Source organism: Nerophis ophidion, linkage group LG02 (genome assembly GCF_033978795.1).
Source record: "Nerophis ophidion isolate RoL-2023_Sa linkage group LG02, RoL_Noph_v1.0, whole genome shotgun sequence".
In the NCBI taxonomy this organism is placed as follows: Eukaryota; Metazoa; Chordata; class Actinopteri; order Syngnathiformes; family Syngnathidae; genus Nerophis; species Nerophis ophidion.
Window position 1 is genome coordinate 42,137,198 of NC_084612.1, and position 12,476 is coordinate 42,149,673.

Sequence of the window (12,476 nt, forward strand, 5' to 3'; positions counted from 1 at the left end):
AGCTTGTCTCTGCCGGAGTCGTGGGGGGTGCTGTAGCCTAAAAATGTATATATTAGGACTATAATTAATAATAACAGCTTTGTTTTAAATGTATACTCACACATCTTATACCTTTTTAAAGAATATATGTATCATAGCAAATCATGCGATGACGTCTTATCGACCATGCCCATAACCACGCCCCAACGCCACTGGTATTTTGGCAATCAAGGGCACCCTGACATTAACAAAATAAAAATGTCTTCCATTATGATCATGCTTGACAGAGAGGTTTTGTAATGTTATTCTGTGATATTTACACCTAAGGAAATGCTAGTACATCAGTTTAGGAATATGAGTACGAGTGGGGTGGGGGTTCTGGCTGGCTGAAATATTGTATAAGTTCTCTTATGACATGTTCTGGCCGAGTTCTCAATTACAGAATGATTATAAGGGTCAAAATTCCATTTTATAAATTTTTAGAGACGGTTAAAACATTTTCATGCTGCAATATGAAGACGATTAACTTCTACAACATGTAATGTACAGAATATCAGAAGCATTTATTCAGGTAGAAATATCAAAGATTACAGCTGAGATAGCCCTCGATGCCCCTGAAAAGTGTCTGTTTAGGATACACTTGATAATGATGAAAAATTATACCTATCTGTGATACATTTTTAGTTAACTATAAACAAAATGCGATGAACGTGTTTAAATTAGGGGTGGGCAAATTAATGCGTTAATTACGAGTTAACTCATTAATCTATTAACGCCGACAATTATTTTATCGTGCATTTGCATATGTTGTTTACATGCTTTTATTTTGTTAACGGCTTTTCTTATAAAGATGGCGGCGCCCGGAGGGGCTCTTGGTAAAGATGGAACATTTGGCAAAATACCGGACAATTCTGCAAATTTCATGGCTGGCTTAAAGCGTGGTCACTCCGGGATCACTTACGACCGCCAGACAATTCTGAATGTGGATGGATCGGGCCGTATTGGACTGAATGACGCGTGCTTGCTAGACCGGCTAGCTAGCATGAGAATACTTTGCCGGCTACATCCAGCAGCCTGTGAAGCAGCGGAGTATATTTGTTGTCTGTCTATTTATGAATAATGCAGACGAGGAGTGTTGGCTGAGTTCTTAACGTTTACTTTCAGAGCGTGCATATCACAACATACAAGATGCCGTCATGGCGACACACAACCTATACCAGGCTACCGCGCATGCTCGTCACTCCTGTTGCATGCTGGGTAGGGTAGTTCTTTTTTTCCCTGGCTCATAACATCACAATATAGTACCAGGTATATGATGCGTTCAGTTTATTAAAGCACCAAGCAAACAATCGGAAAATTCCCATCATATCAATTCCTAGATATGGTCGTAATTATTTTAAGTGCACTACGCAGAATAAACACATTATTAATATTGCTACTACGGATAATTTGATCAAAAATTCCCTAAAACAGCCCACTACCGATAATATAGGTTTTTTAAACATAAGATCCTTGATAAAAAAAATGTTCCTGCTGTTACCTCAGAAATTGCCTGTTCAGATGTTATGATTGTGGCTCAGAGATTTGTATGTAGATTATATTTATTTTCCATAACAAACAGGATAACTTAAATACCCTGGCAGTGGAAATAAGCTTAAATGTTTGTATTTACATTTTTTGACTTGATTTTCATAAAATATGCTATTTAACTGCTACTGTTTAACAAGTACTGATTTAAATTGTGTTTGCACAACAAATCTTTTGGCACTTTTGTTCATGTGGGAGAATATTCCAATAAAGGTGCACTACACACTACTTTTGAATTCATTATTGGGCTTTGCGTATACAATGCAGTTAATCGCGATTAATCGGAGAAAAATTGCGATTAACTTCGATTAAAATTTTTAATCGTTGCCCAGCCCTAGTTTAAATATTTTAATCCCTTGACAGCCCTAACTATGATATGTCTTAAAACTTATTTAACAACAGAACAGGAACTTATTTACTTATGAGTTGCAATTTCATTTCGTCCACCAGCACACACGCGTCCATGCGATGTATGAGGTGCACTGGCGATTAAAGCAACATTGAAAAACATAAATAAAAATAAGAAAAAAAAAAAAAAAAAAGCAACATTCCTCTCCATGTAAATTTGCTGTGATTATAAATATAATTTATACAACATTGTACATGTAATTTATCACTATACTGATGCACAGATGTGTTATAGTAGTATAAAGTCAACTAGAGCTGCAACGATTTATTGTTTAAATTGATTGATTTTATTGGATAAAAGCATTGTTTTTGTATTTTGATGATTTGTTTGATAAGTAAAATATGTGGACATTGTATTGTTCCAGTGAACATGAGAGCAGTAATCCTATTTGTAATCTAGCCTGCGCTGCTGATAAAGTGGGGGCTATGTGTGTGTGAAGAAAGGGTGCGACTAGTGAAGTAGAGATCGAGCAGTTAGTCTTAATTATTTTCTGTCACGGCCCCCCATGAAGTACATTTAGCGCACCCACTCTCTGTGTGGTGATTACAAATAGTATAATGTGTCTATAAAATTGTTATACACCTCTGCATAACATTGTATTCTTATTAACATTAAGGAAAAGTATAGATCAACTCACAATAAGGAATAACTTTATTCACACAGTTTTTTAGTCTGTAACAGAAAATATTTAAATTGCGGCAGTTCGCTTGGGAAAAAAAAGTCTTATTTAAACTATAAACACTTTTTGACCGACTTGAACCATTTGTTAATGAAAAATTGAATTAAATAACGTTAATAAATATTAATACATTCAAATTAATCAGCAACATTACCTCAGGAGCACAATATACAAAACACTTAAATCTACAAAACAAAACTTTATACAAATAAAATGAGAAAAGTATTAAAAGACAAATTACTCTTTTTTTAACGGTAAATACTATTATCATGTTTACACATATGAATTTAGAGATGAATAACTAATTTATTTTTGTCCGCAGGACTACCTGTCAGCTACTCCTATTCGGCTTGCCTTGTGCGTTTTTTCTTTTCGTCCTTTTAATGTTTTGACGTAATATTTCGTTGCATTGTAGCACTGTCTCTGTGCTGTTCTTCATGTCGTGTCTTCAAGTGATACGAAAGAATAGATGTTTTCAAATCGCCAGCAAGGACTCCTTAGCGGCACATTTTGAGATTACCGTTGTTCGGTCAATAACTGATAGTTTTAATTTTAATCCAAACAAAGGAGTTCTTCTTTAGCACCTGTTCCTCTTCAGGTTTTGTTAATTTAGCTTCCGTTGTGCTTTCCAACTCTACTAGTAGCAGACAGCTACATTGTTAACATTCATACTCCTGCTGGCTCTTGTCATAAAGTTCTTTCAAGTAATGTAAAAATGATACTGCAAAGTCCTTTATTTTGCTGTATACAGTACACTAATATTTGAATATATTGAGATAGAAGCGTTTTGTCTGCTATTTGTTACGTTTTAAGCATGAATTTAAATTAAGAGCATCCCCACCACTGGTAATAATCGACACAATCCTGCCCTCCAACCACCTGAAATGAAAATGTTAGTGAGAAGGAGAGCAGCAACAAAAATGATGCGGACAACACATACACTGAATGAGAAAAACAAGCGATTAAAAACCTTACCAGTTGTGTAGGTGTCCCGGCGAGGCAGTCCGACCACAGCGGTTTCAGTGTGCGCCACTCTGAAACAGAATCCAACGGATGTGCTAAAACAACATCCAAATCGAGAAGCTGCTGAATGGTGTGCCACACTTCAATTTGTTCTGTCTCATGACGCTACAACCTGGACGAATGAGCATTAGCCTTGCTTATCTAGTCTTTCGCAGACATACATGTCAGTTGCTTTCAACTTTGAACTCTCCTGTCCTTAACTCAAAGACGTCAGTGTGCAACATAAACTCCAATAACAGTTCCTATTGTTACACGACGGCACCTCTCCGTCGAGTAACAAGAGACACAGATTAGTCCACTCAACAAGATAAATATGAGAAATTTAGGAAACAGATATTTTTGGCGGCCCACCAATTGGTGCTATTGCTAAGAAACACTGACTTAAACCTCCTTACACAGCCATCCTACTTACACACAGACACTCTGTCATGAGACCTGTGATGGACTCTCAGTTTAAAATCAAAACATCCCTTAATTTTAAAGACCAGTTAGCTACCATAATGATTAGAGCGGTTAGCCCTCCCACAATGGCTGTGCTGCCAGGCACAAAGTGGTTGCCCTGCAGTGGCACAATGGATCGGTAAAACATTGACTAAAAAGCATAGTTTTTTTTTTGGTCTGCAGTTCGTACAATGAAAGGTTCGTAAAGCGAGGTTCAACTGTAGTTAGTTTATAGTACATGTGAATGTAATGTTTTATTATATTTATATTTCTTATCTAAAAGTTTGTTTTTCTTTTTTTAAAAGGTATGTTATATGTTAAAATTGTGGTGTCTTCTTTTGGGGGGGGGGACAATAACAGATTAAATTGATTTCAGTTTGTTTCAATGGGCGGGGCTAAATTTAGATACAAATGTTTTAAGTTACAAGCTCTGTTGTGGAACAAGTTGAGATACCACTGTTTTTGATTAGTATTTATTTTTTAATCAACCTGACTTACCTTGTTCCGCATTTTGATGTGTATGCCGGTTTATGAGTCAAATAAATATTAATCTTTTTGGTTAACACACGGTTCCATATCGTTTGACACTGTAAGTAGGTTAGATATAACTGTTAAGTACGATTAAAATCAAGAATAAGATGACTAATTTAGTGTTATTATTTGAGTGGTTCATGGGACTCTGTGTACTGGAAAAAAGGTTCAGAATCCCTGTAGAGATGACTTATATTCTCATTCTGTTTTTTATCCTTTGTCCTTTAGGGGTTCAGTGTGCAATGTTTTGCTAACATCCTGTGAGGATGGCGTGTGCAGGCTGTGGTCTGAGACCCTGCTACCAGAGGACAGCTTGCTTGGTGGGCAGATATCTGAGAACACACACTCATTTAGCTCCAGTTTGCCAGGCTTGGCAGGCAATAAGGACAAGATTCAGCATGCTTTAGAGGTATCGACCAGAAATAATTTATTAAAAATTATTTTTATCAATGTACGTATATGTTGGATTTTTACTAATAACATTTTTGCTTTGTTTGTGAAGTCAATTCACCACCTCAAGCATCTGCGCCGGGGAAGGCGACGGTCATCTGCTCTGGTGGCTCACAGTGAGCTGCTACCCTCTCAGATTGGCACGCAGGACGCACACACTCACCGCCACATTGCACATCATGCCAATGCTTTGTGTCACTTCCACATCTCCGCCAGCATTAACCCCAACACAGGTATTCTTTTCTCAGAAGTATCTGTCTTCCCCTTTGAACCACTTACAATCCAATACATTTTGTGCAGTGGTTATATTCCAGAGGTAGTAAAGTTATTTTAAAAAGTAATTAAATATAGTTTGCTGTTAATTTGCTAAAAAAGTAATTAAATTAGTAATGGAGTTACTCTTTAAAGCAGCACTAAGTAACTTTTTAATCTTTATAAAATATTTTCCGAACTTTTGGGATGGTACATTGATTTACAACTACTTGATTGACACTTCTGTCATGGCCTAAGGGTTGTGTATCGCTCTCACTGGCACTAAGCAACTTTGAGAAGGATGGCATGAAACCTTCCACACAAAAAACTACAAAAGGGCTGACTTGCTTTAAGGCATACGTCACTTTCCCTTTTCCCATTCGTTTAGTAGACGGAAGTCGATGCAAACGCCTGCGTGCAATTACTGATGATATGGCAGAACCTGTTAAACAAAAAAAGAAAAAAAAGTTAAGTCTGAGAAGAGAAAAAAAAGGGAGACTACCCACATTAAACAGTCAATGATCAAGATTAACCTGACTTTCACTCGCTGGCGTGAGCTCAAAGATGAGGAGGGATTTTCAGATTAATGCTGCTTTGGTTCTGTTCCTGCTAAACTAGTCAGTGACTTTCAAAGCTCAAATCAAAATGATAATGCTAAATTGAGGAAGTTTGCGTGGTAGAAATAAATAGCCACTGGTTTCATAGTTCGCAGTTCCACACTGACACGACCAGCCACGCAACAAACGCAAAAAAAGATACTGTGTAAAGACAAAACTGCGATCAGTCATACTGAATCATTATGGTATTATCGTGTCAGTTTTGTGCTAAACGTGCTGGTCCGTGTGTGAAATGTGGTCTTCCTTCTGGGAAACACTACCACTTTGGTCCACTCGTACCGCCAAAATCAACCAAAACTGAAAGTTCTTAAGTGGGGCTTTAAGAAATTTAATAATTATAGGAAAAGTAAATATGTTGTTACTTTTTAAAGAAAAAAAACTTAAAATATCTGGCTTATGCAGTTTAAAGCTGTTTCATAAAAGAATAGTGTGGAATGTGTAGGGATGATGTTTGCTAAGAAATTATCAATTTCGATCCCATTATCGATTCTCTTATCGACTCCAGATAGATTGTTGTATATGGAAAAAAACACAATACTTGGTTTAACAAAAGCTCACTTTTATTTTTTTAAGAAAAAAATAAAATAAACAAGAGCAAACACTGACCTGGTAACTCTGGCTGTCATGAATGTCATCATCTGAAATAGGATAACGTTTAACATTATCTTAATTCACATCTTGCAAGCACTAGTTTATTAGACAGACCTGCAAACTCTGGAGTGGTATAGGCTACAAGATACCGTTAACGTTATCAGACACATCCAAAAAGGCTAACGTTAATGTAAGTGTTAGCCACTGACTATGCTTAGGTAACGTTAGTCTAGCTAACAGTACTGCAGTCCTGGTGGACATAAGAGGTAACAACATTATTTTAGCCTAAAGGCTACAAGTGAGCAGATATGGAAATTGATCGCCAACAGTTAACGTTAGTTACTTACCGGCACAATCACTGGGACTGCAGGTTGAAGCAGAGAAAGAGGGGTGTGCTTCCTCTCTGTCGCTGCTTCTCCACATGTCGAAGACAAAACACGTTCTCTAACTTTCAGGTTATGTACAGACTGAACAAGTTTCAACATGTTTGTTGTACTGCTCCCCTTACAGGAAAGCGTAGCCTGGCAATGATTGTAGATAGCCGTTTCCTCGTCGTATTTCTTAGTAAAGTGAAGCCATGCCTTAGAGCGTTTTTTCCGGTCCTTTGTTGTTGCTGCTTTTGTATCTGCCGCCGAATGACTGAGCTACGTCATTTCCCTGGGAACGAATCCCGTGTCACAGGGAATGTCCTGTGATACGGGATTTGTTCCCAAGGGATTCGGATAAAGAAGCAAATCTTTTTCTTTACTATAGTGGCTTCAATAATGGTAACCGTTTCTCAAAAAGGAATCCATGGAATTGGTTCTTTTCTTATCGAACAATTGGGAGAACCGGTTATCGAACATTATCCCTAGGAATGTGTGCCTTTCAAAGGCATTGCATGTTGCCATGTGACGTCAGCAAGAGAGCCAGACAGAGCAGCATTAGCTCAGCTGTGATTGTCAACTCTTGCAACGGCAGCTGTGTAAAATATTTTCACTAGATTGTGTAATCTCTTGTCAAATAAAGAGATGTGCTGCCATGGCTGTAGTCTTCTTGTCCACAGACAGGATATTGTAGGATTGGGAGCTTTTCACTTCAATCATTGATATGTTGTTCACTATTCTAATGCTGCTCACTGCACCCCTCACCTTCCAGGGGGTGGAACAAAGGGATGGGTCAAATGTAGAGGGTAATTTCACCACACCTAGTGTGTGTGTGACTATCAGTGGTACTTTTACTTTAACTTTAATGTAGTAGTGCGTGTATGAGAATGTGTACTTTTGTGTTGTTTGCTGTGTGACATTTCCTCCTTGTGCAACAACCAGCACTACACAAAAATGAACTTGATATCAAGTTCATTTTAGTGTAGTGCTGGTTGTTGTTTTCACAAGTAAACATATATTTCCTGCATTATACTTGCTGTGCTTTTGACGCTTACATCTTGACACAAAACCACATCTAAAGTAGCATGTCACGTTAGATTACTCCTTACTTGTAAAAGTAATGGCAATATTGTTATATGTATTGATTGACTCTTGTCTCAATGATCTATTTGTCTTTTCTTCCTTTTCACTCTTTTTTTTTTCCTCAATCAGACATCCCATCAGTGCTGGCAGATTCTACATTGTTCAACACAGATGATGGCACAGGGGCAGGAGGATTTGTAGTTCACTGGCTCAATAATAAGGACCTAAGCTTTACCTCCTCTATGGATGTTTTTATGCTACAGCTTCGTAAGCTCTCTGAACAGCAGCTTGACAATGTCACAGAATACACCATTGACCCTGAGGGATCCCCTATAAAGTTTGACTTTGGTAAGAACCTTGACCAGACCAGTGGACAACAGATATAGATGAACATTTAATGCAGCTGTTGATTAAGCACCTTTTTTTTGAATTTCTAGACCTGGATGAGATGTCTGACAAGGCCTCATCTGAGCATGGAGAGGAGCAAGAGCCAGGGGAGCAGGGAAGTACAAAGGCATCTTCCCCAGGATCCAGCTCCAGCTTGCCTTTGCCCTCAATGCTGCTGGAGAGGAAAATGGAGATTCTAACCACAGAATGGAACAAGAGTCCCGACATGCTTTTCACAATCCACCCAACTGATGGTTCTTTCCTGGTTTGGCATGTCAAGTACTTGGATGAATTCAACCAAGGGATCTTTAGACAGGTTCAGGTAAGAACATAATTGATAATGATTAACAAAAAAGACTTTTTATTTTATGAAAGTGTAGGTGAAAATCATGTTCCTAATTTTTAGCTTGTAGGCTTTAAACAGTATTGAATTACAGTGCCACACTAGCACACACTCTCACTGGCCACATTAGTTCCACCTGCAAAAAAAAAAAAAATCTAATACAGCAGTTATTTTTGTGTTTGTAGTTTGCAGTGGTTTATAAGCGCATTGTTTAATACCATGCAAGGTTTAAGCCTCTTTCCTGAAATTTGATAATCAAAATATTAGAAAATTAGAGCTTAGTACCTCAAAGACCCATGTGACATTCGAAATTGAGTGTGAATGGTTGTCTGTCGATCTGTGTTGGCCCTGCGATAAGGTGGCGACTTGTCCATGGTGTACGCTGACTTCCGCCCTAATGCAGCTGGGATAGGCTCCAGCCCCCTGTGACGCTGAGAGGAACGAGCGGTAGGAAATGAAGGGATGTTTGTAGTTACAAACTTTTTTGTAAGGCTCTTGTATTGGCTCTTAAGTGTGCAATTGTATACAGTACTGTGGCTGGTTAAGTCATATTCTATCTGTTGGAATGATTTTGGGTTTTCTTTCCCTTCAACTCTCCCTTCAGGTGTCTTTCTCTTCGCGTATACCAGTGGCATTTCCTACAGGTGATGCCAACTCACTGAGTAAAAACATCCTGATGTACGCCTGTACTTTGACGGAAATGGAGAGTTCCAGGACAGGTGCGCAGGGCCAGATGGTTCAACGTGTCTCCCACTCTGCCTCATCCTCAGCTGGCTTTGGTTCACCTGTTATGACACCTTCTTCTAACCCTAAACCTGGCATTAGTCCAGCTGTCATGATGGTTTCCAAGCATGTTGATGGATCTCTCAACCAGGTACACAAAGTGCAACACGTCACGGAAAATGGCTTTAGTGTTCCTATAACTTCGTAAGATTAGTATGTTATGTGTGTATTAAACATTCCGTCCTAATTTCTTGTTGATCTTGCATTTTCAGTGGGCTGTAACATTTGCTGAGCGTTCTGCATTCTCAAATGTACTGACCGTATCCCACAAGTTTCGCTATTGTGGCCACCGTTTCCATTTGAATGACCAAGCCTGTCATACAGTGCTGCCATTGCTGCTCACCTCTTCACACCATAATGCGCTCCTCACGCCTCCCTCGGCTCCTGGCAGCATGGAAGAAGAACAACTTCCTACCGTTCTCATACCAAAGGGACTTCCTAGGTAAAGAGTGAAAACAAGGAAGAAAAAATGCACTTAATGAAGCAACAATGAACAAACTGTCTTTTTGTTTATTAGGAAGCAGCTTCGTAATGCAGCAACAAGGACCTTCCATGACCCCAATGCCATATATAGTGAGCTTATCTTGTGGCGAGTGGACCACATTGGACCCCTGTCATGCACTGGGGGCGTCTCTGAACTGGCCCGTATCAACTCTCTACACACCTCTGCTTTTAGCAATGTTGCCTGGTTACCTTCACTTGTCCCCAGCTCTGTACTTGGTAAATATAGCAAATATTGTTTAAATTCATTTGTTAAATGACAATGAAAATAAATTGTTAAATTTATGTTTTAACAAACGCACTTGGTTATTGAGTTGAATCTGATATTTAAGTTTATTTACAGTATACATGTGTCATTAAGGAATGCATTCAATGCAATGCACTAGTCCACCATGATATACAAAATTCCCTACCTTACCTTATTACCATCTTGTTCGTATGTATTCTGCAGCATTATCGATGTGTAATAATGTACTGTGCTGAAAACTGTCCAACTCATTTTGTGTACTTCAGGAACCTACTGTAATAGTGCAAGCGCCTGCTTTGTGGCATCAGATGGTAAGAATCTACGCCTCTACCAAGCTGTTGTGGATGCCAGAAAATTACTAGATGAACTGTCAGACCCAGAAACATCTGTGAGTGGACTATATTACATAAGTGCCATTTCTGTTGTGATAAAATCATAAAAAGTTGTCATTTTTTTCCTTTGTTTGAATGTAAAGATACTGTACTTTGTCACTTTTTTATTGGGTGGACTGTCAAATACAATAGTATACATGTAATTTGAAAATATTTACAATGTTATATAAAGTTTGTCCTTTTTGCAAAATGTCATCAATATAGTTTACACAACCTAATTGTCACAACATTTAATTTACATTTGACATTTTCTTACATTTATTTCACCACTCAGAAACTAGTAGGCGAAGTATTCAACATCGTCAGCCAGCAGTCCACCGCCAGACCTGGATGTATTATAGAGCTGGATGTCATTACAAACCAGGTGAGACGCTGCATTGACATTTAACTGAATGCTGAAATTGTGAACACAAAGCATAATAAAATCATATTTTCTATTCCAATTATAGTGTGGTGCCAACACTCAGCTACTGCATGTCTTCCAAGAGGATTTTATTTTAGGTTATAAACCTCAGAAGGAACCAGAAACACACACAACTACCTTTCCATCTAGTGAAGGTGTGCCATTTGATATTTTTACATTACTTTCTGCAATTCTGAATAGCAGTGTTAACCTGAATTGAAACAGATGATATGAGAAGTATTTAAATTAAACTTTGCTCTAACCAGATTACCAACCTCCCCCTTTTTCGGAGAAGTTCTTTTTGGTGGTGATAGAAAAGGATCTCAACAAGAACTCTGTGCTACAAATGTGGCATCTGCACCTACAGTCTGTCCAGGCTTGTGTTGGTAGGAGGAGGGCTTCAGATATTTGTTAAAAACACTGTTTTTCTTTGTAGTGTTGATTTGTTCAGGTGTGCTGCATTAACTTTGCATAGCTCAGGTACAGGTGTAGGCTAGCTTTAATGTTGACACATCTTTGTGTACAGATGATCTCAGCCAAGATTTTGGCTTCCAGAGCCAGCTAATGGTTCCCAATCAAGTTATGAATGTCGACTCATCTCCAGAAACGTCACCTATCAGGCCTCTGCCCCGCTCAGCCTCCACGGCCAACATGCAATCAGCCAGCAAACTCATCCTTAGTTCCAAACTGGTATACAGCAAACGACTCGACTTGCCCCATGGTGTGGAGGTTACCAGAGCCACACCTTCTGCTGGTAAGTACGAGCAAACATCATCCTCACTCATATCAATATCCATATAGTTTTGCATTATTTGAAAGAATAGGAGTTCATTTTTGTATAGGGCAGCCTGCTCTTAACATTTTAATTATCAGTCTGTCGTCTGGTGTGGTTCTTACCAGTTTTAAACACACCGTGGTTCAAGCCTTTTTAAAGAAACTTGGTCTGGACAATTCTGTTTAAGCTTATTTTGGACCGATTTCTAAGCTGCCTTTTCTCCCAAAGATCTTGGAGAAGATTGTTTTTTCCCAGTTAAACAGTTTAAGTCTTGCTTTAAACCCCTCCATAGTACTGAGTCAGCATTATGAAGGGTTTTAATGACATTTTCCGAGCAACTGATTAAGGTGATCATGTGATTTTAGTTTTACTTGATCGAACAGCAGCATTTGATGCGGTGGATCACAATAGAGTGTCCGGCCTGGGATCAATAGGTTGTGGGTTCAAACCCCGGCCAAGTCATACCAAAAACTATAAAAATGGCACTCATTACCTCCCTGTTTGCACTCAGCATAAAGGGTTGGAATTGGGGGTTAAATCACCAAAAAAGATTCCCGGGCCCGGCCACCGCTGCTGCTCACTGCTCCTCTCACCTCCCAGGGTGTGATCAAGGGTGATGGGTCAAATGCAGAGAAGAA

The 12,476-nt window shown here is 38.7% G+C and overlaps 1 protein-coding gene across 3 annotated transcripts in view; it reads left to right on the forward strand.

Annotated features, from left to right (window-relative positions):
- dmxl2 (Dmx-like 2) overlaps nucleotides 1–12,476 on the forward strand; it is a 79,402-nt gene that overhangs the window by 19,399 nt on the left and 47,527 nt on the right. For all 3 annotated transcript variants that reach the window (XM_061883992.1, XM_061884002.1, XM_061884009.1), the window contains exons 8-19: nucleotides 4,878–5,058; nucleotides 5,152–5,332; nucleotides 8,137–8,355; nucleotides 8,445–8,716; nucleotides 9,342–9,611; nucleotides 9,733–9,962; nucleotides 10,038–10,240; nucleotides 10,535–10,656; nucleotides 10,935–11,024; nucleotides 11,110–11,218; nucleotides 11,330–11,449; nucleotides 11,590–11,817. In XM_061883992.1, coding sequence (XP_061739976.1) covers nucleotides 4,878–5,058; nucleotides 5,152–5,332; nucleotides 8,137–8,355; nucleotides 8,445–8,716; nucleotides 9,342–9,611; nucleotides 9,733–9,962; nucleotides 10,038–10,240; nucleotides 10,535–10,656; nucleotides 10,935–11,024; nucleotides 11,110–11,218; nucleotides 11,330–11,449; nucleotides 11,590–11,817 — 2,225 coding nt within the window. The remainder of the gene's footprint in view (nucleotides 1–4,877; nucleotides 5,059–5,151; nucleotides 5,333–8,136; nucleotides 8,356–8,444; nucleotides 8,717–9,341; nucleotides 9,612–9,732; nucleotides 9,963–10,037; nucleotides 10,241–10,534; nucleotides 10,657–10,934; nucleotides 11,025–11,109; nucleotides 11,219–11,329; nucleotides 11,450–11,589; nucleotides 11,818–12,476) is intronic.